This window comes from Vipera ursinii (genome assembly GCF_947247035.1).
Source record: "Vipera ursinii genome assembly, chromosome: Z".
NCBI classification, from domain to species: domain Eukaryota; kingdom Metazoa; phylum Chordata; class Lepidosauria; order Squamata; family Viperidae; genus Vipera; species Vipera ursinii.
In genome coordinates this window covers 69,442,841-69,469,669 of record NC_139517.1, presented here as the reverse complement: position 1 = coordinate 69,469,669, position 26,829 = coordinate 69,442,841, and the positions used below count along the sequence as shown (strand labels likewise).

The following is a 26,829-nucleotide window of genomic DNA, read 5'->3' as shown; positions in this document are numbered from 1 at the left end:
TATTTTAATTCCATTTATATCCCGCCCTTCTCCGAAGACTCAGGGCGGTTTACAAGCTTAGCAGTAGCCTTCATTTTACGTATATGCCTGCTTATTAGGGCTTTCACACACCCCCAAGCGGCATTATTACAAAGTCAGCTTAATTGCCCCCAACAATCTGGGTCCTCATTTTACCTACCTCGGAAGGATGGAAGGCTGAGTCAACCTTGAGCCTGGTGGGATGCGAACCTGCACTAATTGCAGGCAGCTGGTGTTATGAGGGCACATCTAAGCTTGGTTATCTGGGAAGAGTTTCAGCTGCTTACTCTCAAGGAAGCTGAAAAAATCCTCAGGGCAGTAAGCTTTGCCACATGGTGATTAATACTACATTGCCAGCTATCTTGGTGGTTACACCTAGAAATCAGCAGATTGTGAGTGCTAGGCCCTTACACATGAAAACTGGCTGGGGTTTATGGTTTTGATAGATAGATAGATGATAGATAGATAGATAGATAGATAGATAGATAGATAGACAGACAGACAGACAGACAGATGAGCAAAGCAAGCAAGCAAGCAATATATTTATGTATGCATTTATTTAGCTAGCTAGCTAACTATAAACAAACGCTCGCCTGGAGTGCGACAATCATGTGAATGAGAACATTATATTAACCAAGAAATGCTACCAAAGTAAGTCCAACCTGGATTTAATTAAGTGACTATCTCATTAGGTAACCGAGTATTGAAACGCTGCAATCTTCTATTTAATACTGTACCTTCATAGATAGTATGCATAGTGTGCCCTAAGGTTTAGATTTATCAACTTCTATTTACTAGGTGTTTGGCACTGTAGGGATGCCCTTTGATAGGAAGGTATCATTTAAAGGAAATGTTTGCAAATAGAATTAAATCTTCCTAGCAATGTGTTTCATCACTGGAATAGTTTCTGGGGAAGTTTCATGTTTACCTTTTAAATATTTGGGTCTTATACAAGAATCCATTCCTGGTACAATGTATATAAAAATTGATAGAAACTGCTTCTATTTTTTTACATTATTTTCACACAATTATGCCTCCTAACTATAATCCTGTTAACACAGTTCTCATTTATTTCAGTGAATGACCATTTGAAAGCAATGGAAGAATTTATACTTAATATAACTGTATTTAACTATCTTGCAAGTTTGTAATACAGGTAGAGATAAATAATGCTGTGCAAAAAAAACCTCACCACTGATAATAATATAGGGACAGAGATTATTGAATATGTCTCCATCCTGTGACAGGAAAATGATTTAGATGCTTGTTTTAAGTCTGTTTCCTTCTAAGTATCTTGAGTCAACAACTGTTTGAAAATTCACTATTTTACATTCCATATATACCTTGAATGTGCTAGCATGGGGAACACCACTTAAAGTAATGAAAATGATGAAAAACTACATTTGTTCATATTCAGTCCTAAGTCACATGATGTTTTGTTTGATTTTGGCACAGAATATTGTTTGCAGCCAGCCACTATTCTTTATTTAATAAGCAAATAAACAATACTTTAGCATAACATTTAGAATAATTACAGTCCTAGTAATGTAGTGTTCTTTTGCTATGTATATGCTAAGCATTTGACAATCAGCAAAAATACCTTTTTTTAAAAAAAAAACACATGAAGTTCCACATGCATTTGTTCTTTATCTGTATCTTACATGTATCTTTGATGATTTCTATCTCTGAACAATATTTTCCTTCTTTTCTATAAAGACTTTTTGTAGACTTCATTTTTTAATAACTCAAAGAGTTTATGATATTTGGTTCCTTAATAGCACTATATGTTTCATGGAGGACAACTTTAATTTTCCATCAATTGTTATCATTCACCCCCTCCACCTACTTCTACTATACACAGACACAAGGAATTTGTCTCCGGTGCATCAGCTCTCAGTATATATACAAAAAAGTGATAAATTATACCGTAAATCATACATTCAATCATAAATCATAAGATACAACCAACAAAATAAAAGTCATAAGATACCAATAGGAGCAGGTAATAGAAAGACGAGAAAGATAATAGTAATACAGCCCTACTACATAGTTAGATATTTTTTTTTAATCCCATTTATATCCCGCCCTTCTCCGAAGACTCAGGGCGGCTTACGATTTAAAGCACAAATCAATGTGCTTAGCAATAGCCTTCATTCTATGTATATGCCTGCTTATTAGGGCTTTCGCCCCCCCCCCCCAAGCGGCATTATTACAAAGTTAGGTTATTGCCCCCAACAATCTGGGTCCTCATTTTACCTACCTCTGAAGGATGGAAAGCTGAGTCATAAGACAGTGCTGTGGGAATTAGGTGTTTGGCAGAGTGATGGCATGGGGGAAAAACTGTCTTTGTGTCTAGTTGTTTTGGCATGCATCCTGAGGGGAGGAGTTGACACAGTTTATGTCCAGGATGTGAGGGGCTATAGATATTTTTTCAGCCCTCTTTCTCATCAGAGCTGTATAAAGATCCTCAATGGAAGGCATTCTGGCTGCAATTATTTTTTTCTGCAGTCCTAACTATCCATTGAAGTCTGTATCTATTTTTTAGTGTTGGTTCCTACCTTTAAAGCCATTCCTGGCAAGGGTGAGTCCAGGTTATCTGAGGAACAATCTTACCCAAATAGAATTGACTCATCACATGTGTGCCAGCAGAATGAGCAAGCTACAGACCCTGTCAGTCAAGGAATTGCGGCTGGCAGAATCCAAGAGAAGAACTTTTTCTGCTGTGGCTCCCACTTCATGCCCCCCAGGTGAGATCCTGACCTGTTCTGTACCAGCCTGCTACCGGCCCTGCACAAAAGGCAGGGACAACCCCTTTACAAAAGGCAAGAGGCTGGAATTAAGCCTGCCAAATTTATTAACATAAAAGAGAGCAAACAAGACACCAACCATGAAACAGGAGCTATGAAACAGGAACTATTCAAGGGGTTGCCTTCAGCAAACCAGCCCTCCCACGCATTCCCCTTTTATACAGTTCAGGGCGTGGCTTCTCTCTGCCTCCTTCCGAGGTGCCCCATTGCCTTCCTCTGTTTACTCCTGATTGACTGCCTCCTGCGTCGGGTGTCCTTGAACAGGGCCAGCTGTGGGTCATCTTCATCCATGCTGTCAGGCTCACACAGCTGGGTCTCCGTTGTGACCAGGTGGGAGGGGCCTGGCTGAGGGCTCTCATCAGCAAGCTCTCCAACCCCCTCAGCAAGCTCTCCAACCCCCTCAGCAAGCTCTTCAACACCCCCCTCCTCCTCTGAGTCATCCGACCCAACTGCCGAACCCACAGGCTGACCCTGAATCACAACACTGACCCACCTTTTGTCCTTCTGAAAGGGTGTGACATCCTGGCTATGCTAATTGGTCTGAGATAAGACCCCACTTTCTCCCCATGTGCATCTTGCTCCCTTATTTTCTATTTTGTTATTCTTAAGACAATTTTAATATTAACCTTTATTATTTTAATGTTTTATCTTGTTACTAGAATCACTTCTACGCAAGATGGATGGCATATAAGTTTAACAAACAAAGAGTTTATTTTTAAAAGTTTGTAAGGTCTCCAAATGTACACTTACATTTTCAATCACAAGAATATTGAAATGGGACCTAAAGGAGAATATTACTGTATGCATTGCTCCTGTCTACTTGGTTAATCATGCTATTCTTCATAGAATGACATTTTCATCCACCATCTGCCAACTTTCTGCCTTTTCTTGTAACAGTTATTTTGTATTCTGTGGCCAATAACATACTCAATTTCATCCAGGTATTCTAAGGTGTCTACTCCTACAAAAAAATAATTTAAACAATTTTACTATATTTCTGCAAAATGTGGGGTTCCATTCAATTTATAGCTGCCCTCGTTTATATGAGTGATGACACACATAATATTTGCATGCAATGGTTAAACAATAAGAAGATAGCTAGCATCTGTAATAATTTGTTACTGTGAATTCACACTTCCAAAGGAAGTGCTCCTATCCATGGCTCATATTTTTTGCATCTCCAGATTATTATTGCTGTAAAGCAACTTTTTGCATCCTGGCACCATCCAGTTATATCTGGAGGACATCATCAGAGAAGGCTACTTTAAGGTTATGAAGTAGCAACATGGTATGTAGGGAGGCAAAATACTTGAATAAACTGTGAAGGCCTGAATTATGAATTTAATAGGAGCATGGGAAATGTGGTAGGTTGAGGGAAATTGGTCTCTACCATTGATTTATATTTATCCATATCTTAGTTCTTGAAATATGTCCTTCTCTCTTTTGAAAGAAGTTTAAGTTATTTAAGCAATGATACTTTACCTCTAAAGATAAAATAAGATATTGCACAAATTGTTTGAAACATCATAAGTCTGGAGGAACAAGGTAAGAGGTTGTACGTGCTTCCACTAAAGCTAAATGTGAAAGAATAAAAAGCATATCATATCACTATAGTTGATGCCACTCTCTCACCCTCATTCTTTTTTTATTGCCAACTTTTGTCTATCTTGAGAAAATGATAACTAACTACTGACATTGTTCTTTCTAGTAGGAAGAAGCAGCTGTTGAAATGCACTCTATGAACTTCCTTTTCCAACAAATCTATTTCAGATTCAGCCCACATACTAGGTCCAGTTCTGTCTACTTTCTGGTGTGCATTTCCTAAAGCTTTTGCATCTATTTAGCATTTTCATTTATCTAACAAGTTTCCTAGTAACTGATCTTCTGAGTGCTCCCGAATGTCAACCATCCCCATGAATAGAGTTGCAATCTGCTGTTGGATATTGCTATGATTGACATTTTGGTAACAATCCACCATATTATTCTTCTTAGCTCACTTTGCTTTAAAAACTCAGTTAAATATTTAAAGAGAAAGTCAACTATATAACATCTCACCCTGCTTGCTCCTTATATTTTTCAGAAGAAATTTTCTGAATATTGAAAAACAAAGTTATTAAAATTACCTCCATACCTGCTATATTTTGCAACATATACAGAATAATTAAGCTAAATAAACTTTAGTGGTAACAAAATCTAATACAACGTTCAAGGAAGTTTTCTTACTGCAAAAGTTGCCTCTTCTAGCTTTTTAAATAGCCCATATAACCCAAACATTAAATCAAAAGTGTATCAATTAATAGCAGGAAACCAATATTTGGTAGATCTTTTTTTTCGTCCATGTGTCTAATTGTTGGAAATCGCCTTGTCAAATCCCTGCAATTTCTTGAAAAGGCTTTTTAGAAATGGCTTGCCATTGCCTCTTTCCTAGGGCTGATGGAAAGTGCCTGGCCCAAAGTCCCCCAGCTGCTTTAGTGCACTAGAACCTATGGTCTTCCCAGTTTCTAGCCTGATGCCTGAACCACTACATCAAACAGGCACTCAGTGCTAGATTTTAGAGAGACACATTTTAATCTCTCTGTTGTATTCCACCAACTAGCAGCTTCATGCATTTATTTCAGTATGAAATAAAATCAAAATAGATTCTAGACCAGAAACAAAGCTGCTTTAGTAATGGTGGTGGATAATCTTTTATAGAAAGATAGGAAGATTGTGGCAATGCTAGTTTTCCTTGATCTTTTACAACACTTGATATAATTCAGGAAATCATACTTTTAAAAAAATAAAGCAAAAAATTGGGAACATTTGAAGTCATTCTGTGATTTGTGCTTCTATTCTAGAAGATGATATTAGACAATTTCTGTTTTAGCTTCCTGGTAGTAATGCTAAAGAGTTCTAAAGTGATGGATTATAGTCCTCAGGGGCTGTCATTAAATCACTGGAAATCAGTATCAAGGAATCCATAGAATAAATTTTGCAAGAAAAATGATGTCATCACTCAAAATTTTCCCTTTTAATTTATGATTTGTCATATTATTTTATACATTGGACCAGCTGAAACTCAACTCAAATATAAGGAATTACTGAAGAATACTATTGTGTGATTTAACAGCTATACCTGAGAATTACACATTTCTCAAAAGTCATGCATGCAGAGAAGCTGTTCAAAGAATCAATTTGATTCTACTCCTGATTCCAAGCAGTAGCTATGACAAGGAAATATTTTACGATATTAGTTTTGCTGATATGTACATTTTATCCATTCTAATATTATATCCTTGTAAATACTGTCACAACTTCTAAAATGTAGTAAATATTAACATCGGCTCAGATAATTCAACCATCCCAGTATGTAACTGTGATGGAGATGTTCCAGGACTTTTTTCCATTTTTTTTCTGTTTCACCTTGGTAAGTAGTGTCTGGAGGTAAGAGATATTTTAAAAAAACATACGTAACATGGCCATTTCTACCCAAATTTCACTATGCAGAATATCTGTGGAATATGTGTTAGCCTGCTATAGTTTCTGACATTCTTAGAGATATAGTTAATATTCAATAAAATTAGAATTTGTGGAAGAATTGCCAGAGGATTATATGAGCCACACAATCTGCCTTTTTAATTATTAAAGCCTTATCCTTTCTCAGGTAACTGAATCAATAAACTGCAATTGATTGCAAAATATGGTTATTTTTTGTTTTAATATAGGATTGTGCCTTGACATAATTTTTATTCTAATGCAGTTTTATTGCTTTTAATCAGGCACTTCAACATCCATTCATCAAAAAAGAAAAACAAACAAAAATTAAAGATACATTAATTATTTAGAAGGATGCCTTTGTTAGTATTATGCTGTGCCCAAACTATACTCTTCCTTTCCCTACCTTCCACATCATACTAAAACAACATTATTTGTAATTAGTCTGGTACAATATTTGATTTCCAAATATTATCCATTTTCCATGTTTGCAGACAAAGCAAATTCTTTTTAACTATCATATTACAGGCTACAATATGCACTTTGTGCAAATATATTTACAGGGATATCACACCATACACTTCATGAAAACTATTTATGAAAATACATGAAAAGGCTTATATTAGTCTGGGAATGGAAACCCAGATGCTAGAAATCTGTGGATGGACTTTTTTGACCTTGGACACATAGCTGGACCCTACAGCCCTTAGAATCTTTGCAACTACATATATGATTCCACAAAATAACTTCATTTCAGTACCAATCACTTATATCTATGCAGGAGAATGGAGAAAGACAAAGTATAGAGAAAAGTTTGAATAGAAATAAACCTGGAATATTTTGTTTTTTCTTGTTGAGGTTCCTACAGTACTTAGATTACAGCTACTTCAAGTGAAGAAACAAAAATGGTAAAAACAATTTGCCTAATAAATGTATCAAATGTCACTGACAACAGCACCATTCATTGTGATAATCTTGTTTCACTTAAAACAAAAGCTCTGGAACATTTTTCCTTTCCTCTTCCTTTTATTTAAATATAATAAGATCTATGGTTTGGTAAATTTCAGGCATATATTGTGACTTGCAAAATGAAATTCGGGTGTTATAAGTTTACTGACATTTACATCAACAAGAATTGATGTAGCAAAAAACCCCATATGCCATGTACTGTTAATTTAGCTTGAATATGAATATGGATCACTATGATGCCAACTGCTTAAAGAGAATATGACCTTCTCACCACAATTAATAATTGAACTTTCAATGGCAACTCAAGACAGACTATATCACTTAACCTGCTGAAAATTCGAAGGTATTTTTTATAAATGTGGCTAATTTGAATGTAATGCTTTTTTTTAAGTTTTAAACAATATATTTTCTAGGAAGATGGTAACACATAATCTGTGTTTAGATTTACATTATAATGACAATGACATTCTTAAATAGTCAATATTAAATTAGGAAATAGTGAGGCAATGGCTTTGATTCCAATTTATTCTACAACTGAAGGAAAAATATGTGCTTCTTGTAATATACTGACCAGAGATGGCTTTGGGGCATTCCACATTATTCAAACAGTATATGGCATACCAAAACAATATGTTCTATTTACTTGTAAATAGGGCATGATGATTTATTTGCTTTGAGCATATGATTATTCAGAAAATAGCATTTCTTCTATTAAAGAAGTTAAATGATCATTGGTCTAGAACCGTGGTGGTGAACCTATGGCATGCGTGCCACAGGTGGTACGCAGAGCCCTCTTCGTGAGCATGCATGCCGTTGCCCCAGTCCTAGGCCTTCAGCTGGGTTTTAGAAAAACTTTTCACTTTAGAAATCTGCCGCCATGTGCAAAAAAATAATAAAAAGGTTCAATCAATCCATCAATTTCAACTTCTTGCGTGAAAAAAAGGATCTCGCCAAGTTGGAATTGATTCATTGAAATTTCTAGTCCTACGCAGTCTGCCGTTACCAGCGCAGCCACGCCCACCCAATGGGCCACAACCATCTGATTGGCCACACCCATTCAATGGGCCACGCCCACCCAGCATACCGACATAAGTGGGATTTTGGTTGCAGTTTGGGCACTCCGTCTCTAAAAGGTTTGCCATCACTGGTCTAGAAGTAAAACAGTCCTATGAAAATAGTATAAATCAGTTTCTTAGATCTGCTGATATACACGTCTTTCCAAGACTCATGGTCTGTTACAGGTATGTGAGCTTCTGAGGTTATTATCATTTCAGAATGGTTGTAAATAGAAGAAAAAAAGAAAACATAATAGTACATAAGAAAAAGTCACAAGCAGGTTTCAGTCATTTAATCCCAAGACAAGAGAATAGGAGAATGCCATCTGCTATTGTATCAATAGCAGTTGATTCATGAATCCTGACTTAAATACAAATTCAAATTAAAGATAAATTTAGGAAATAAAGTTTCCTAATCAAACATTCCTATTCCTAATGAAATAACTCAGGAACTATTTATGTATCAATTACTTAAATTGAGAAAATGATGGTAATGATCAGAATTATATCTTCCCAACAAAGCTTGCCTTATTGAAGTCTTCAGAAGTTGCTCTCATTTCCTTCCATGTCTTGTTCAACAACTGAATGCAAATACAGAAGAACTCTTCAAATGATCTGTCATGTGTGAAGAACATTGGGTGGAAATCACTGCCGGTCTCACTGGCTAAATATAAATAAAGAAAAAAAGAATAAATACACATTCTAAATGATGCCATCAGAATCTGTTAATTTTTTTTCCAGATTACTTCCTTGCCCTTCATCCAAGTGGTATTATTTATTAAATGCCCCTTATGTTCCATTAAATATGTTAAACTATAAAGATTAAAAAAATCCAGAAAAGTAATGGCAAAGCACTTTTATAATACCTAATACAGATAGTCCTTGCTCAACAACTGGTCAAAGTTATGACAGATCCCTGTGCTCCCAAAGGGTACTTATGACCTGGTTTTAGTTTTGGTAATTGTGTTTTGGGTACCTAGCAACTGGCTTGCATTTATGGCTATTTGCAGCATTCCGTGGCCAAATAACCAAGATTTTAAGCATTTTTGGCTGGTTTCTAGCATTTACTTTCAGTTTCCAGCAAAAAAAATGCCCATTGGATTAAATGAATTTGTTTAATGACATCCATGTTTGCTTAGCAATTAACGCACACATAAAAAATATCATAAAACAGGGCATGGTCACATGGTGACGCACTTAACAACTATCACAACTTACGATCTTACTTCCAGGCTCAAATATGGTTGCAAATTGAAGATTAACTGTAATTAATTGATGAGAATTATGGAAAATAATGGAAAATCTTAAGAATGACTGCAGTTACACAATGCAGTAGACGTTATATAGCCTAAAACTGGAATACTGTTAAAATTATTTGAGAGACATTTTTATTCAAAACACTCTGATCTATAGTTATATGATTTTCCCTTTCCGATTCTTCTCCAGTTTTTAATTTATGTTCTCCTTCAGAGAAAGGCAATAAATCAGCACACATCAACCAAGTTTGAATGATTATCATTTCTCTTGTAAACAAATGTCATTTGTGGTGACAACCATTAAGAAATTTTGGAAGTCAATCTTTCCTTATATCTATTCCAAACAAATGCATGCCTAACAAAATTATTTTGATAATCTATATTATTTTAACTTTGTCATATCATACTTGTCTATGCTCAGTTAACAAAAAGTTTACCTGGATAAGAATTTTGTTTTTACCAATGAGAAAACTGATTTTGAGTTGGATTTAAATAGTAATATTGAACATGTGATTGTCAAGAGGTTATAAATTAGTGAAAATGAATATGGAAGATGAACATGTTAAAAGATTGTATGAAACAAGAAACACAAATTATGGCATAATGCTTGATCAAAGGGAGAGTAAAAGATTGAAATTTATATTGAATTTATAACTTTTTATAACCTCTGGTGTATAAGAGGTTATAAGAAAGCTATAGAAAACTTATTGGAATCAGATATGTATTTTAATACAGCAAATTCTTAAACTGAATGTAAACTAAAGTCAGAGGCTTTTCATTTAGATTTGATGGACAAATTGATGAAAAAAAATGAAACTTTGTTCTTTTACATGACAACAGCACTAAGGCTTCTGTGTGTGCAGAGTTGGAAGGACTCACATATACAGTACCCACATGGACGAATGGATATGAAATTAATAAAGTTGGTTCAATAATAAAATTGATTGCTTTGATGGAAGAAAAGAGACTTTATCTAGCTTCAGCTCTACTTGGAAACCACTACTGGATTTTTTTTTACTTCAAACTGAAAGAAATGAAATTTTAACTTTGGCTATAATGATTAGATTTGTTTATGATAATAGAAGAAGTAATGTTTATTATGGTTTATTCTAGTTCAAAGGGTCATTGATTTTAAGACATTGGTCTGCAGTTACTTTTTTCTATAGCTGTTTTCTCTTTTTTCTGCACGCCCCAGTTTTTCTTTTCTCCTACTTCATCTTTTTTCTTTTCAGTTCTTTATCACTTGTTGCTTGTACATAACAAATTCCTTATGCATTCAACCATTCTTGGCCAATAAAAAGTTCTATTTTCTTTGTTTTGCATTTTATACATTTTGAAATTGAATAGCTTTGGAAAAAGGAACCAATTAAAAACAATAGTAAACTTTTCTAGTTTAAATTGCAGAATCAGAAGATAACAAACATGGGTAAAACTGTGCTTCTGAAAACCTACTAATCACAAAGCAGCTATAAATTAGAAAGGATTATTTTTTCCATAACAAAAGGGGATTGAACATAATAGTAGGTTACATTATGATGTAAAATCATAGATGAAAAAAGACAAATAAAAGTAGTTCTAAATTTTAATCATAGGCATAAATATTTTTAAAAGGATGCAGCCGCGCGGGTTGTGATGGGAGTCTCCCGATATTCCCATGTAACACCGCTTCTCCGCGAGCTGCATTGGCTTCCAGTTGCCCTCCGGGTGAGATTCAAGGTGCTGGTGATGACCTATAAAGCCCTAAATGGCATGGGCCCGGATTATCTGAGGGAGTACCTGCTGGACAAAGTCATTCATTACATCTTTCTCTCAAAATATGGATTACTATTATAACAGAATGTTAAGTCATTGGGAAACAATATATTGATCAAGAGCATTATAGTTTTTTTAAAAATAGAAAAAGAAAATTAGCTAATTGACAGAAATTTATAAAAATAACATTTTAATAATATGGATTTTTTAAAAACAAAGATTTGTATGAATTTATCCTGGGTTTCTTTCAGACACTTCCATCTTTCTCAGGACTGCATAATCTTTTTTCAATCCCCTCTAACAGATTAATCATCTTTTCCCAATTCTAAAGTCCATCCCTTTGCCAATAATATTAGTCTAATAAATAGTTTATGTGCTGCATCATCCTGCAGTTAGGTGGCATATATGATATGCATAAATTAATAAGTACCCAAACAGAAAGCAACAGAAAACAATTCAACTCTCTTCCCCTGACCAATTATTCTTATTGTATCTTTGGTTTCGAAAGCACTCTGAAAAATTACAGACTTCTGAATAGCAGTATGGAAGGAGTCTCTCAGGGAGAGACTGTTCCAGAATGAAGAAGGTAGGACCGAGAATACAAACTTGCAGGGACCCCTCCCCTTTACATCTTGGGGGTAAGCATCTACAGCATACCCCCTAGGCCCATAGGTCTACCTGGAACAGAAAGTCTCAGAATTATCAAAGATCCATGACTTAGTTAGCTCCTCTATTACATTAAATGAAAACACTAATGATAAAATTGATCTGACAAAATAGTACATCCAGGCTTGCAAATTAAAAAAAAATAAGAACTTACCTGTGCAATATGTTTCACTACTGTGATGATGGCAAGTGGCAATATACAGGGGTAAATGGTTCTGGCAATTCCTTTAGATATTTCTATTTAACCCTCTACAGAAGATAAGCCTTTCTTAATTACTTCTGAAATCTAGACTTCCCTGCCAGTGGTTGACAGATAGGAAACAGCTTTAATAAAAGATTTCTCTGGCAAAGCGATAACAGAGACAAAAAGAAGGGAGGTACACTGACCCCCCCTCTCCCAAAAGCATGACAAAAACACACTGGACTAAGAAAGTAAGATGACCCTAATCATCTTACACTTGAGAACTTTCTTATACCTTTGTAGGTGAGTCAACTTCCTCCATTTTGTCACCCAGCATCTTGTAAGATTGGGAAAGTGAGAAACTTTCACCTGATTTGTCATGAACTTAAGTATATTCAGAACTCTTATTCATAATAAACTAAAGATTCAAAGCGCTCTTATTGTGTCTCTCAGTAAGAAATGGATGATTGCTCTCCCTCCACTTCTCCAGGAACAACCCTAGCATTTGATCCTCATTATTTTTAATTGAGCTATTTGCATTTGGAAAAATGATTAAAGTACAAAGGTCAGAAGAATCAATTGCTCTTTAAGGACAGATTTCACTCATGAAGAAAAAACAACTGCTACCCACCCCCACCCCCAAGATCAAAGTTCGATACAAAGGACCATATTGGAGTCTTTAGGGTCTACATATGTTGCAGACATTTTACAAACTACATCTTTGTTACCATCATTAATTATCCAGGAGAATTTTCGTACTGGGTTGTCACAAGGCTCTCTTTGATTGATTACAGAGCTATTTCAAAAAATCTAATGCCCTCACTTCTCAAAACTCATATTGACAATCTTCCTGAGAATGACAATGTAACTGAAGGATAAATTAATCCAAACACTCTACACAAAGAGGCACTTCAATTACACACAACCAATACTATACGGAAGTTTTTCTAACCCAACTTTACCATTTTGCATCCAGGTAAATCAGTCAATTTCTCCAACCAATACTTCTTCTCCAGTCAATTATCTCTACTTGTCCATCTGGTATTAACAGGAATGAATTCTCCTTTAACTAACCTTGGTTTGAAAGCAAATGTCATGCAGCCAATAAACAACTATTTATCTTGTTCTTATCTACAAACACCCTGAAGAAACAATGTAATAGGCATGGACATTGCACCTAGGAAATCCCAGTCAAAAAAGATATGAGACAAGAGTGCATTTTAGCTTCCCTTTTAATTTATTCAATTCCCTTCATAGATAAATTGAACAGCCCATCTTCTGCCAAAGCTGGGAAACAGATACATCTCTGTTCTTCTATGCAAAGATGATTTTGTGCTTCTCTGTCAGACACAGACTGAAATGGGCACTTTATACCCTTGCTTAGTACTGTCAAAATGAACCACTACAAATGAGCCACTCAGAAATCAAGGTCAAAAGCACATGTCTGGTGATTAAACAACCATCGACCAGTAAATATCTTCAAATAACTAGAGATTGTTTTCCACACAACTGTTATATCAGCTTAAATGCATGAAAAATACTGTAGCTTCATTTCTACAATCTTTCTAATTCTCCAAAGGAGCCCAGCATATAGTCCTAGTGTTCAAAGTTTTCTCAACCAAGATCTGAGCTCAGTTACTTTTTTGTCAGCCCTCCTGGATAAGTCAGAGAGAAATCAAGATTAGGTTAGCTAATTCTACTTTTTTGTAACATTGCATTAACAGAATCTTGTAAATCTGAAAATACAAACTTCCTGCTGCCGCTTTTAAGTGCTTGAACAATTAGGGTGGGTCATTGTTAAATTTCTTTCTCTGATTGTTAAAGCACTGGAGACTCCTCTTGTTTCCTAGGTAGTATCTATTCCCCTCATCCTCCAAGTCCATCCTGATTCCATTACATTTTGAAGTCCAATTGGTCCCTTATAGATTATTTCTTCCCCTTGAAAGAGTTCAATCTCTATTTATCTATCTTCCAAGCACCCACTGTGTTCCAAATGTGGTGCTTTGCTATGAAGTAAGCTTACTCAAAATTGAAACTTCCACCTGGATTCACATCCTTTCCTACTGACTTAAGTTTCTTTCTTTCCAGCTGGCTTGGCTCCTTTAATTATGGCTGACAGCTTCTAGTGTCTTCAATGTGAAGCAATACATAAAACATTAAAAATTTTATGACTTCTCATGGGCAACTATTACCCTGATGGGCTAGGTACGTGCAGTAGCCAATCTTAAATAATATATCATTAACTAAGGACTGTAATCAGTTTGTCAGTCTTAACCCAGAAACATCTTTCTGATCCACAGTGCACAGTTACTCTACCTAGCTTTCAGCTGCTCTCAACTTTCAAATTTAAAGGGCTTTGTCTTTGGCTAGAATCAGTGCCTTTCTACCTGTAGTTATTGAAGGAAGATACAAAAATATCCCTTTTGAATGGAGATTGTACCCATGTAATGGAGGAGCAATTAAAATATTGAAACATGTACGCTCTACGCTCACCAGGAAATACTATTTCTACTCAACATCAAACATTCTGATCACACTGATTCTTTCTATTGCTACTATCAAGTTGCTACTATCAGACCAATTTGATTGTGCTTCAATGAACATAGATAAAAACTGATCCATAGTTTTACAATACATTGTAATTTTTCATTAAACAGCTACTAGATATTTTCTGTTTGGAAATATTTCAAATGCAGCTATCCATTTACTTTTTATCAATGTTTTATCTCATTACTACTAATTAAACCTTTTTTCTGTCTTAATTTCATTAGCTGCCAGTTTTTTTAACAATATAAACAGTATAATTGGATTTTGAAAGCATAATCCCTTATATATCATTGTTCCTCATACATGTTTTCTAGATATATTAATTGCATTTTTCGATAGCTTTTACTATTATAATGACTCCATATATTTCAAATCAGTAACTTCATTATTTTGTTATTCTAAATAATTATTTGGTTGCTTTACATAAATTGTACAGGTAGTCCACAAGTTACAACTGTAATGCAGCCTGTCCATTAGAGTTGAAAGTCAGGAGAAACATTAAATGAACTGCCACTAGTAATGACTGCTCTCCCCAGTGCATTATTTAAACAAATGTGTGGGTTGTTAAATGAAGTATGGTAAGCCTCAGAGATGGAGGAGATTCTGGTAAGCCTAGTGAAGGCACAAGCTCAACAGCCTTGAGCCTCTTAAGGCCCCCATCTTAAGCCTCTTAAGCCCCCATCCCCTATAATGTTCCACTTCCCACTCTTAGGGTTCCATATGTTCCTCCCCACTTCTGTCATTGTTTATCTTTTAACACAGACCACCTTCTGGAAACTATGTCAAATGACAGCAAGCTGCTCCATCCCCCAGCTTCCTTAGACTGCATGACCTCTGTAAGATCTCAAGTCTCAAACATTATTTTAGTAAAGGATGATCATCTATACATTTATAAAGGTCCTCATTATTTTATTTATTTGTATCCTACCTTTATTATTTCTACAAATAACTCAAGGTGGCCAACATATCCAACGCACCTTCCTCCTATTTTTATTTTATTTTATTTTATTTTATTTTATTTTAATCCCATTTATATCCCGCCCTTCTCCGAAGACTCAGGGCGGCTTACAAACATGGACGAAGGCAGAAGCTCTCCAACCCGCCACTCTCCAAACCTCCACCACCCTATTTGGAGAGCTGCTGGCTTTGTCAAACATGGATGAAGGCAGCAGCTCTCCAAATGGGGTGGTGGAGGTTTGGAGAGCTGCGTGCGCAGCTCCCCAAACCTCCGCCACCCCATTCTCTCAATGGGACTTTTTTATTCCCACTTTTTTTCCAGAATGGCGGAGGAGTACTGGGAGCCACAGGAGATGGCTTAAAGAGCCGCATGTGGCTCCGGAGCCGTGGGTTGCCGACCCGTGGTCTAAAACAAGCAATCAGTTTGCAGATTAATGCCAAAAGTACCATGAATGCCATCCATAATTAATTATATAGTACTTGCATTCACCAAAAAGTTGCATAGATTTGAGACCTTGCGGTGCCATGTTCCATTTAGCAGATGGCTAGACTTTATTCTAAATATGACATTTATTTATAGTTTATCCATTTGTTTGTATGTTTGTATTCTTATTCCTAAACCACCCTTCTCCCTCAAAGAGAAGCTCTGGGAAGTGTACAATATAATCAACATATAAAATAATGTATAAAATTAAAATTTTAAAATTAATTTAAGGTTAAAAAATTTAAAATCTCAAGAATACAACATTATAAAATATAAAAAAATCCAAAATGGCTATTTAACATTAGTTAATATGGGGGGGGGCTCTCATGAGGCCAGCCAGCCCCATGATTGCATGGTTCTCTGTGCCCCCCAGATAAGGCCACAGAATCAAGTTTGGATCTCTTAATGGAAGGTTAGAGGAGTAGGGGGCCACCTTACCTCTGGGGACAGTATGTTTCATAATGCAGGGGCAGCTGCAGAGAAGGCTCTCTTCCTAGATCCCGCTAGTTTAAATTTTTTGACTAATGCGGTCTGTAGCATACTCTCCCTGCTTGATCAAGTTGGACAGACTGATGTGATGGAGCAAAGCCAATTCTGTTGGTAGACTAGCTGCATGTTATGTAGGGCTTTATAGGTGATGACTAACACCTTGAATTGGAGCCAAAAGCAAACTGGCACCCAGTGAAGTTTGCGGAGCAAGGATGGTATATGTGTCCTTCTTTGGCACCCAATATGACTCACATAGCTGCACTCGGCACCAGCTGAAGTTCCAGATTTTAACAGTAATGTCAGATACATCAAAATCCAATCAATTTTATTGTTGTGTGCAATTAGTCTCTCTTTCTCCATTCAATTAAAACTAATACTTTCAGAAAGCATATTTACCTATTAGTAAATGTCTATGGAGATTCTCAGCCATCCAGGTCATAGTACTTTTTCAAAAGGCAACTGGACCATTTTTCTTTGAGGAAGAAGAAAACATTTCACTTCTCATCCAAGAAGCTTCATCAGTTGTGACTGGATGGTGGAAGGATAGGTTCTGACAGAATGGCGGCGGGGGGGGGGACTGCAATGGAAGGACTGTATTTCTTTGCAGTCATCTGGTCATTAGCACTCTTTTTGGGAGTTGTTCAAGCCACTTGGGGTTTATCTGTTGAAATGGTTGTGGAATTTTCTTGGAGATAAGTGGTGTTGTACTCTTCCCCCTCTATTGAGGGACAGCAGTTCAGTTCTAACATGGATGGATTCTTTTACCTCTCTTTCAAACCAATGATCCTCTCTTTCCAAATAGAAAGCCAGAAAGGGTCATTGGTTTGAAAGAGGGGTAAAAGACACATTGAGAATACTTAAAAAAGTATAAACTAGAATAATCTATGGCTACTATATTGCTTATGCATATTAGATTTGAATCTACATATTTTCAGCTATCCCTGTTTAATGGATTTTTTTTCCTGTGACTTTTGTATTATCCCTTGCTTTTAAAATTGCAGCTTATGAAGATTTTTTTAAAGATAGAAAATAACAATGTGCCTGTAATGGTTCTTATGTAATTGAAATACTGAACCAAAATGAAAGTTCAAATCATGCAAAAACTGGTTTGATGGATTTATTTTTCCACTAAATATAATTCCTTAAATCTCTCATACTTCTAACTCTTGAAAGCTATGATTTCAGAAAAGCCAAAACCATTTAATTATCTGCAGATTTACAGAATTATTGCAACTTTCATTCATAGTATTTACATGTTGCCCTACTGTAGAAAAGTCCTGATGATAAGTAATTATAAAACAGGCAGAACAGCCAATCAGAACATCATAAGAGCTCAGTTTTCTCAAAAATGAATTAAAAAATGAAAGATATTGATAAAAAGTATCCAATTTCCAACACTCATGCCCAAATGGCATAATTTATTGTTCTCTTTAGACTCTGAAATAAAATTATTTTAATATCTTCCTGAAAGACAGGAGGGTAGGATAAATAAAACATGTGAAAGGAGAGCGATGCCAAAATCTTGGGGCTCAGAAATATCTGTGGCTCATATTTTCACAGGGAAGGAACACATAGCTTCCCTTCCCAGATTCCTAGATGGGAGATGTCATATTCTACTCAAAGAAGATTTTCATTGATACCAGACATGTAGGACTTCATTGGTTAAAACCAGTATCTTAAATAGTATGGGAAACCAACTGATAGCCAATACATAACATGTGTCACATGACTGAGATAACTGCTGTTTCCAAGTAGTCTTCAATTGACAGCTCTATGAACAATGCATCGCAACACTGTAGTATAAGCTAAATGTAGTGAAGACATGTAGTATTCTCAACAAAATCAGTCAAACAAAAGATTTATTACTGACTACCAGCCTAAATTGGTTAACAGTTCCCTGGCCTCAAACTCCATCTACTGATCAAGCCGTAGCTTTCTTTACAAGCAGGAGTTCTCCCAAATCACAGAACTATTCCTTTGGGGAAAGAACAGTTTACTCTAGAACCAAACATCAGACCTATATATAGAGAGGGTCATGAAGTGATCATTGTGTCACTGATAAGATAATCTGCCATGCCATGCCCAGCTATTACTATTTATATTCTCTGACTCTTAAGTATTAAAAAAAACCAGACAGCTTGAATCTCACTATAGACCTCCTCCAGAAAGATAAGGTACTATGCAATTGCTGGCTCCAGCAATTTAATTATTCAATAATTTTCTTTTTTGGCATTTTACCCTGGTCAGAGCTCATTGCCTTAAAAATCATAAAGAATCTGTTGTCTCCCAGCTGGCCACTGAGTGGCAACCTAGATTCTGATGTAATTATTTGCAATATATAAATAAAAAGCAGTGGCTGCATTAATCCAGGAAAACATAATCCATTGCTAGGTAATATCTTTATCAGGATTAACAAAACAGCACATAAAATGTGCAAGCTTTCAACCTCTCAAAATCTTACTCAAAGGAAAGAACAGGAAGGAATATAAAAAAATTCAAAAACTCAGCCAACTCATAGTCTTCATAGTCTTGAAGTTCATAATAAATAAAATGTAGCATTTAACAATATTTACATATTTTATTTTATTTATATGTGAAATTTAATCTAGTATTCATGGATAAAGAAAATGGTTACTTTCTCCCCCTCTGAAAGCATAAATAATTTCGCCATGTCATGCAGGAAATTGTGGGTGTTCCATCATTGGAGGCTTTTAAGAAGAGACTGGACAGCCATTTGTCTGAAATTATATTGGATCACCTGCTTGAGCAGGAGGACGGACTAGAAGACCTCCAAAGTTCCTTCCAACTTTATTATTCTGTTCTGTACTTACTTCATGTGGTGCAATTCACTGGAGAAAGCAATTGTGCTTGATAGAGTTAGCAGTAAAAAGAAACTAGGCTGCCAAAGAACATGGTGGCTGGATACCATAAAAGCTGACATGAGCCAGAGTATAGAACAACTCAAAGAAATAGTGCAAGATTGGAAAATGTGGAGAGATCTGGTCCATAGAATTGCCAAGACCTGGACATGACTGAATGGATAACATAATCATCACCACTATTAGCCTCCAATTTACAAAACTATGTAATATAGCAATTTTTCCTGTCCTCTTTATTTAACTTTTTTCAAACTTTTTTCATTCAAGATCATTGAAAAAAAAATGACCAGGGAGTACAATCAAAGCAATAGTTTCAAATTATTATCAAGAACAACCATCCCTGGTTGTAATTTTAATAATTAACAGTAGCAAGAAAATAGAGCAAGAAAAAAAAATATGAACAGATGGAGAAGGTACCAAACCAAGCCAAGCAGAAAATAATTTTAAGGCACAGACGCTGCTTTGAATTATTCAAGGTCAGGGTCTAAAAATAAATAGACAATGTTAGAAACAATATCCTCAGATACCCCAAATTTACCTAAGTTACTAACACTGACATTGTAGCATTGCAATCACACAGCATTAGATCCATACTTTATCATGCAAGGAAGAAATTCATACAAAGCAGTAGGACAAGTACAAACTCACTGCAGTAACCCAGATCAGCAGAAAAAGGAAGAAGAGCATCTGTCAGGGTCCACTTCAAACCCTCATCCTAAAAAAGCAGAACTTGTGGAAGCAGTTTCTTCCAAAAGTAGCTTTGTCCTGTGACTACTTGGAATGGGGTGTAGCCCATGCTGGAATGGACTGCATTGTTGTAGGCGACTTCAGCAAACAGAAGTAGGTCTGTCCAGTTTGTCTGTTGGTAATTAATAAAGTATCTAAGATATTGTTCAAATACTGAGTTCAAACGTTCAGTCCCACCATTCGTTTGCGGATGATGACTAGATGACAGCTCCCGGGTGGTCCCTAAAAGGGACAAAAATTCCTTCCAGAACTCTGATGTGAACTGCGCCCCCCTGTGGTGCCCCATACAAGTGCCCCATACAAGCGATAGATGTGTTGAACGAACTGCTTTGCTAGTGTCTTTGCTGTGGGGATTTCTGAACAGGGTATGAAATGTACTTGTTTGGAAAATAGGTCTATTATGACCCAAATGACTGTGTTCCCACTGCTCTTGGGTAGTTCCATTATGGAATCCATGGAAATTTCCTTCCAGTGGGCTGAGGGGGTTGCTACTGGCTGTAGCAGTCCAGGTGATTTTCCCTGTAGTCTTTTTTCTGATGCACATATTGGACAGCTGGCTACATAGCTTTCAATGTCCTTTTTGATGGATGGCCAGCAGAACCGCCTCTTCACTAAGTGTAGTGTTTTCACGAATCCAAAGTGGCCTGCCGATTTTGAATCATGGCAGAGCTGCATGAATGCTAGTCTCTGACTCAGGTATGTATAGTTTCTCCCCCATGCGGGGCAATCCATCTGTGATGGTACACAAATTTTTGTGACTCAGGAACCATTCATCGGTTTTTAGTACTTTTCTGAATTCAATCCCTGCCTGGCTGGCTAATGTTTTTTGTAGCTTGGCTTGTGCTCGGGCAGTTGTGCTGCCAGCTGTGTTTTGGGCATGAGTGGCTTGGTTACACTGGGTCGGGTGCTACTGTATTGAGGCATTCTGGATAGCGAGTCTGCCAGAAAATTCTTCCCCCCCGGTAGATGTTTCTTAGTGAAATTAAACCGATGGAAATGTTGCAACCACCGCGCTTGTTTAGGAGTAGGTTTTCTTGGTGTTTTTAATGCTTTCAAATTTTTATGATCAGTCCACACTTGGAAGGGGATTTTATTCCCTTCCAAGAGCTGCTGCCAGGTGAGAAGCATCCATCTCACCATGTACGCCTCCTTTCCTCATACCACCCATCTCTGTTCAATTTTGTTTAGTTTCCTACATGTGTATGCACAAGGTTGTAAATCTCCTTTCTCATTTTCCTGTAGCAATACAGCCCCCACTGCTACGTTGCTAGCGTCTGCTTGGATTACAAGAGGTTTGTTGGTGTTGGGGTGCCGCACGATGGGCTCGGCAAAGAACAGCCGTTTTAGTCTTTCGAATGTGGCTTGGCATTTTACTGTCCATTTTAGTGGTTGGTTGGGTTTAGGTTTGCCTTCACCTCTGGTCTTTAATAAGTTCGTGATGGGCAAGGCTATTTGAGCAAAGGGAATAAATTGGCAATAGAAATTTACAAACCCCAGGAAGCTTTGCAATTGCTTTCTTGTGTGGGGTGGTACCCATTCTAAATGGACTCTTTTCAGAGTCCATTTCTATGCCCTCGGGGAAGATGCGGTATCCCAGGTAGTCTATTTTCTCTTTGTGAAATTCACATGTAGACAGTTTGGCATAGAGGTGGGCTGCCCGCAATTTGTTTAGGACTGCTCTGACCAATTTTACATGCTCTTCCATAGTCTCGGTGAAAATAAGGATATCATCCAGGTAAACCAGCACCCCCTTGTATGGGTACTCCCTTAGTACATCATTTATTAGGTGCATAAAGACAGCTGGAGCCCCTTGCAGTCCAAACAGCAGGACTCAGAATTGGTAACACCACAGTGGGCAATTGAAGGCAATTTTCCATTCATCTCCTTCCTTGATTTTGATTCAGTCCCTGAGGTCTAATTTAGTAAAAATCTTTCCTTTTGAAAGATGGGACAACATGTTCTTCATGAGGAGAGTGGGTATAAGTTGCTTTCTCTTATGGAGTTCAGAGCCTTATAGTCCATGCAGAGATGAAGAGACCCATCTTTCTTTTCTCTGAACAGGACAGGGGCAGCCATTTTTGGTTTAGCTGGTTGGATAAAACCCATCTCTAAGTTTTTATCTATGAACTTTTGCATCTCCTGCAATTCCTGGGGGCTTACAGAGTATAATCTGGGTTTTGGGAGTTTTGCCCCTGGTCTGATCTCTTTGGCACAGTCCGTGAGTCGGTGCAGTGGCAACTCATCTGACCTCTCCTCGCTGACCACTTCAGCCAGGTCCCTGTATTCCTCAGGTATTTTGGGCAGTTCCTTTTCACTCACCTATCGCGACTTTCTCTGTTGCGGCCTCTCAAGAGGGGGGCCAAGTCGGTGTCTTGGTTGATTTCCCCGTTGGGAACCTAAGCTCTGCTGTTCTCTAGTCCACCCATAGGTTCCATTTGGCCAGCCACACCATGCCCAGGATTATGGGACATTCCATGCCAGGGGTTACCACGAACGTTATAGTCTCTATAGAGTCTCACCCCCAGGTGAGTTGGAGTGGCAACATCGCTAAGGTGGCCAGCATCCCCCCTGCTATGGACCCATCTAATTGACTGAAGGAAATTGGTTTCTTCAGCCTCCTCACCAGTATGCCTAGGTTCCCCACTAGCATTGGGCTGATAAGGCAATGGATACACCCAGAGTCAATTAATGCCCTGATGTCTAAAGCTTCGGGCATGGTGGAGGCTAGTATGGTCACTGTCCTGGTGAGGGCATGATGGGTCCACTTACCAGGGGTTCGTCTTCTGAGTTGTTGTCAGACGAGTTGGATGCTCCTGCAGTGTGGGCCAGAGTTCTTTTCCCTTGCTGGGCAGTGGCGGAGAACTCAACGGCTTCTGTGCCTTTCATGGCTGGCTCCTTCAGTTTGGTGGGCGATTTCCTGGACTTTCCAGCTGGGGTCTGGTGCGCCTTTTCTGTTGGGGTGCATGAGCGGTGTTCTGCAGCATGGTGCCCCTCCTTGCCACATCTGAAACAGACAATGGTTCTCTTGGCAGTTGGCTACTGCTTTGTGGTTTCATGGGGTGGTTCCAATGGTGATTTTCCCCAGGGTCTTCCTCTGCACTGTCTCTTGGCTAGGTCGATCTTGGCTTCCTCGGCCAGGGTGTACCAGTCCTGCAGGTGGTGGGGGTCTCCCTGGGGAAGGTAGGCATTGCAGAGGTCATAATTCAGGCTGTCCAATTCAACTTACTGGCTAGGGTTCTGAACTCCTGAGTGTACTCTGCCACCGGTTGTCTGCCTTGCTTCACCATCTTTATTCTTTTGTCAGTTTCTCAATCTGCCAATGTGTCCTACAACCTGTGTCTGAGGGAGAACACAAACTGATTTAAGTTCAGCAGCTCTGAGGCATTGTAGTCATAGAGGTCCATGACCCAGTCCACTGCGATGCCATCCAGGGCAGCTTGCAGGATGCGAATTCTGGCACGATTGGTGGGAATGTCTTGACTGTATTCCTCTATATAATTCAGGACCTGGGTTAGGAAAAACCCCAGGCATTATGGCTCACCCCAATACTTCACATTTTGGATGGAGTGTTTCCTCTTCTTGTGCTTGTGGTGTCTCCCTTTGCAGGTTGTGGCTTCTGCGCGTTGGGGAGTAGGGGCAGCAGCAGCAACTGCAGCAGGTTCTGTCGCCCTGTTGGATGTCCCCGGAGCTTCTTCAGACTCGCCTTTGGTGTCTTTTTCCCCACAACACAGACGGATGTTCCTGTATAGGGTTCGGGTTTCTCCTCTTTCAGGGAGTCCAAGGCTATCTTCATCATGCCAATTGCCTGTTCCAGCAGCCAGCTCAAATGCCCCAGACAATCTTCCTCATCCACGCTGAGATGGAGGGATCTTTCCATTTCCTCCTTCCAACATGGCTGGTGGCTGCCTTGTCGGAGTGTCACCTTTCTTGCCTTCTTCTCCCACTCGTCCTTCTTCCTCTCCCATCGACCACCAAGGTTTGTGACTACACACCTCCACTACCTCTTCTGATGAGTAGGAAGACTCAGAACTGGATAGTTTTCAGGGATCTGGCCAGCAGGGGGGCTCCCCTTTGCAGTGGATTCTTCCTTTCCTGCTCCATTGTCTGACATGGTCTTGCGAAGTTCCCCACTAAGGGCTTTCCTTCTGGGCTGACTATTACTGCAAATCCTGTCTAATGTCAGGGCCCACTTCAAACCCTCATCCTAAGAAAGTAGAATTCGTGGAAGCAGTTTCTTCCAAAAGGAGATTTTATTAGGAGACGTTGATAGCAGGCATAATAGATAGGATCTGAGGGTTTCCCACCAGATCAATAGGTAAAAAGTGTCCCAAGCAAAACCCCACCCCATAGTTCATCCGGTCGGTTCAAACAGGCCAATCCCAAGGTGTTAAATCTGTTGTGGGGAAAAGCGATATAACATCAGGCTGTCTCCTGGGCTGCAACAATGTTGTGTCAGCTTTTCGCACCTTCACTTGCGAATCCAGAGATAAACCAGTCGCAGGAGTCTTCTCCAGCACTATAGTTCAAAAGCCTCAATTCTTTGGCACTCAGCCTTTCTTATGGTCCAACTTTCACAGCCATACATTGCAACTGGGAAGACCATGGCCTTGACTATACACACTTTTGTTGACAGGGTGATGTCTCTGCTTTTTAGTGTGCTGTCTAAATTTGCCATGGCTTTCCTCCCCAGGAGCAAGTGTCTTTTAATTTCTTGGCTACAGTCCCCATCTGCAGTGATCTTGGAGCCCAGGAAAATAAAATCTGTCACTACCTCCATTTCTTCCCCATCTATTTGCCAGGAATTGAGAGGGCCGGATGCCATGATCTTGGTTTTCTTAATGTTAAGTTTCAATTAATGTTAAGTTTCAACCCCTTTTACCAGCTGACAACAAAGGAAGAGAAAGTTCATAGAAGAAATTATGCAGGAACGGCAAAGTGTTACATTGTAGTGATAGAGGAAAGCAAAGCAATAACCCACAAGCACTCCCCCCTTCCCCCAGGAGTATGGCAGAACCCAGGAAGAGAAGAGAATGAGGTTTGAATTTAAAGGTGGGAAAGACAGTAGTAATGGAGGGGAAAGGGGACCAGTTAAAATATGGTTCTGACAACATCTATCCAACATATTCCAACAAAATAGATATCGATGAAACTTTAGCAAAAAGTACCTGACCTCTCTACCCAAAACAGCACAACCAAACAAGCCCTACATCAAGAACATCTTAGAAACCACCAACATACCACATGAAATCAGTGTAGCACATGTCAACTAAAGTCCTTCAAAACATCCTAAATAAACCAAAGACCCAGCAGCCTCAGAAGTAAAAACAGGAATCATCTACAACATACAGTGTAATGACTGCAGTGACCACTATGTAGGACAAACAAGCAGAAGACTGGCAGAACACATTCATGAACATCATCTAGCAATCAAAAGACATGATGAAAACTCTTTAACTCTTTAACTCTTTAACACATGGATAGACTTAACCATAGTTTCAATTGGGAAACGGTAACCATCCTAGACAAGCCATGTTCAAAAATGCTAGGAAATTTCTAGAAGCCTGGCACTCTGACAAATTAGCCATCAATAGATACATAAACATAAAGAATATCTATAGACTATGCAAAAGAGACAATCAACAAGGCACAAAGGGAAAAAAGAGAACGAAGCACCTCTACACCAGTGATCAGCACCCAGATTATAGATTTCTAAGATTCAATTAATCAAATAATCAAATAATCAATACCCCAACAAGAAATTGCCAAACAAGCCAACAGTAAACAGCCCAACCAATGAACCTCTAAGACCACCTCAGGGCAAGCCACTAGAATATAAACTGAGAGCAAACCCTACTCCTTACTAACATTGATGTTGTTACCTAGTTTGGGTAATGAAACATCTGGAGGAAAACAACGAAACTCAGAAAGCAACAAAGACCTGAGCTACAAATATTGTTCTTTATTGGTACTGATAAAGCAATGAGAGACAAAACTTATTTCTTTTGCCACTTTAGAACACACAGTCCAGACACCTGAATCTGAAAACTTTGCCTGCCTGCCTGCCTGCCTGAGACATTTCACTTCCTACCAGCTTCCCCACTGGTTTCCCTTGCAGGAAGCTGACAGGAAGCACTGGAAATATGATCATGTGATTGTGGTTGATCACAACAGCACTGAAGTGACCAGTCTGCTGAATTTCAATCCCATGGGATTGAATCCCATCCATCAGATGGATTAATTTACAGAATGCAGTCCTATATTTTGGACACATTCTGTAAGTTAATCCATCTCAGTCACACTGGTTCAAAATTTGTCGCCCTACAATGCAATGTTTCACTCAACTGAAAGTTAAATATAATCAGACAAAGTTTTTTTAATAGTATTTGGATGTGCTTGCTGTATAAGAAGAGAGTAAAAATATTCTTGGGTGGACTAAATTTACACAATCCTGTTATCACACTGTATGTTGGATTACTATTAGTCACTCAAGCCCAGGCTTTTACATTTAATGAGATTAAGGCCTATTCCAAACAACCAATTCATTGGGC

The 26,829-nt window shown here is 38.1% G+C and overlaps 1 protein-coding gene across 2 annotated transcripts in view; it reads right to left on the bottom strand.

The window, feature by feature from the left end:
• Positions 1 to 26,829, bottom strand: part of ELMO1 (engulfment and cell motility 1) — a 320,050-nt gene that overhangs the window by 77,317 nt on the left and 215,904 nt on the right. For both annotated transcript variants that reach the window (XM_083378295.1, XM_083378296.1), the window contains one exon: positions 8,851 to 8,987. In XM_083378295.1, the coding sequence (XP_083234421.1) occupies positions 8,851 to 8,987 (137 nt within the window). The remainder of the gene's footprint in view (positions 1 to 8,850; positions 8,988 to 26,829) is intronic.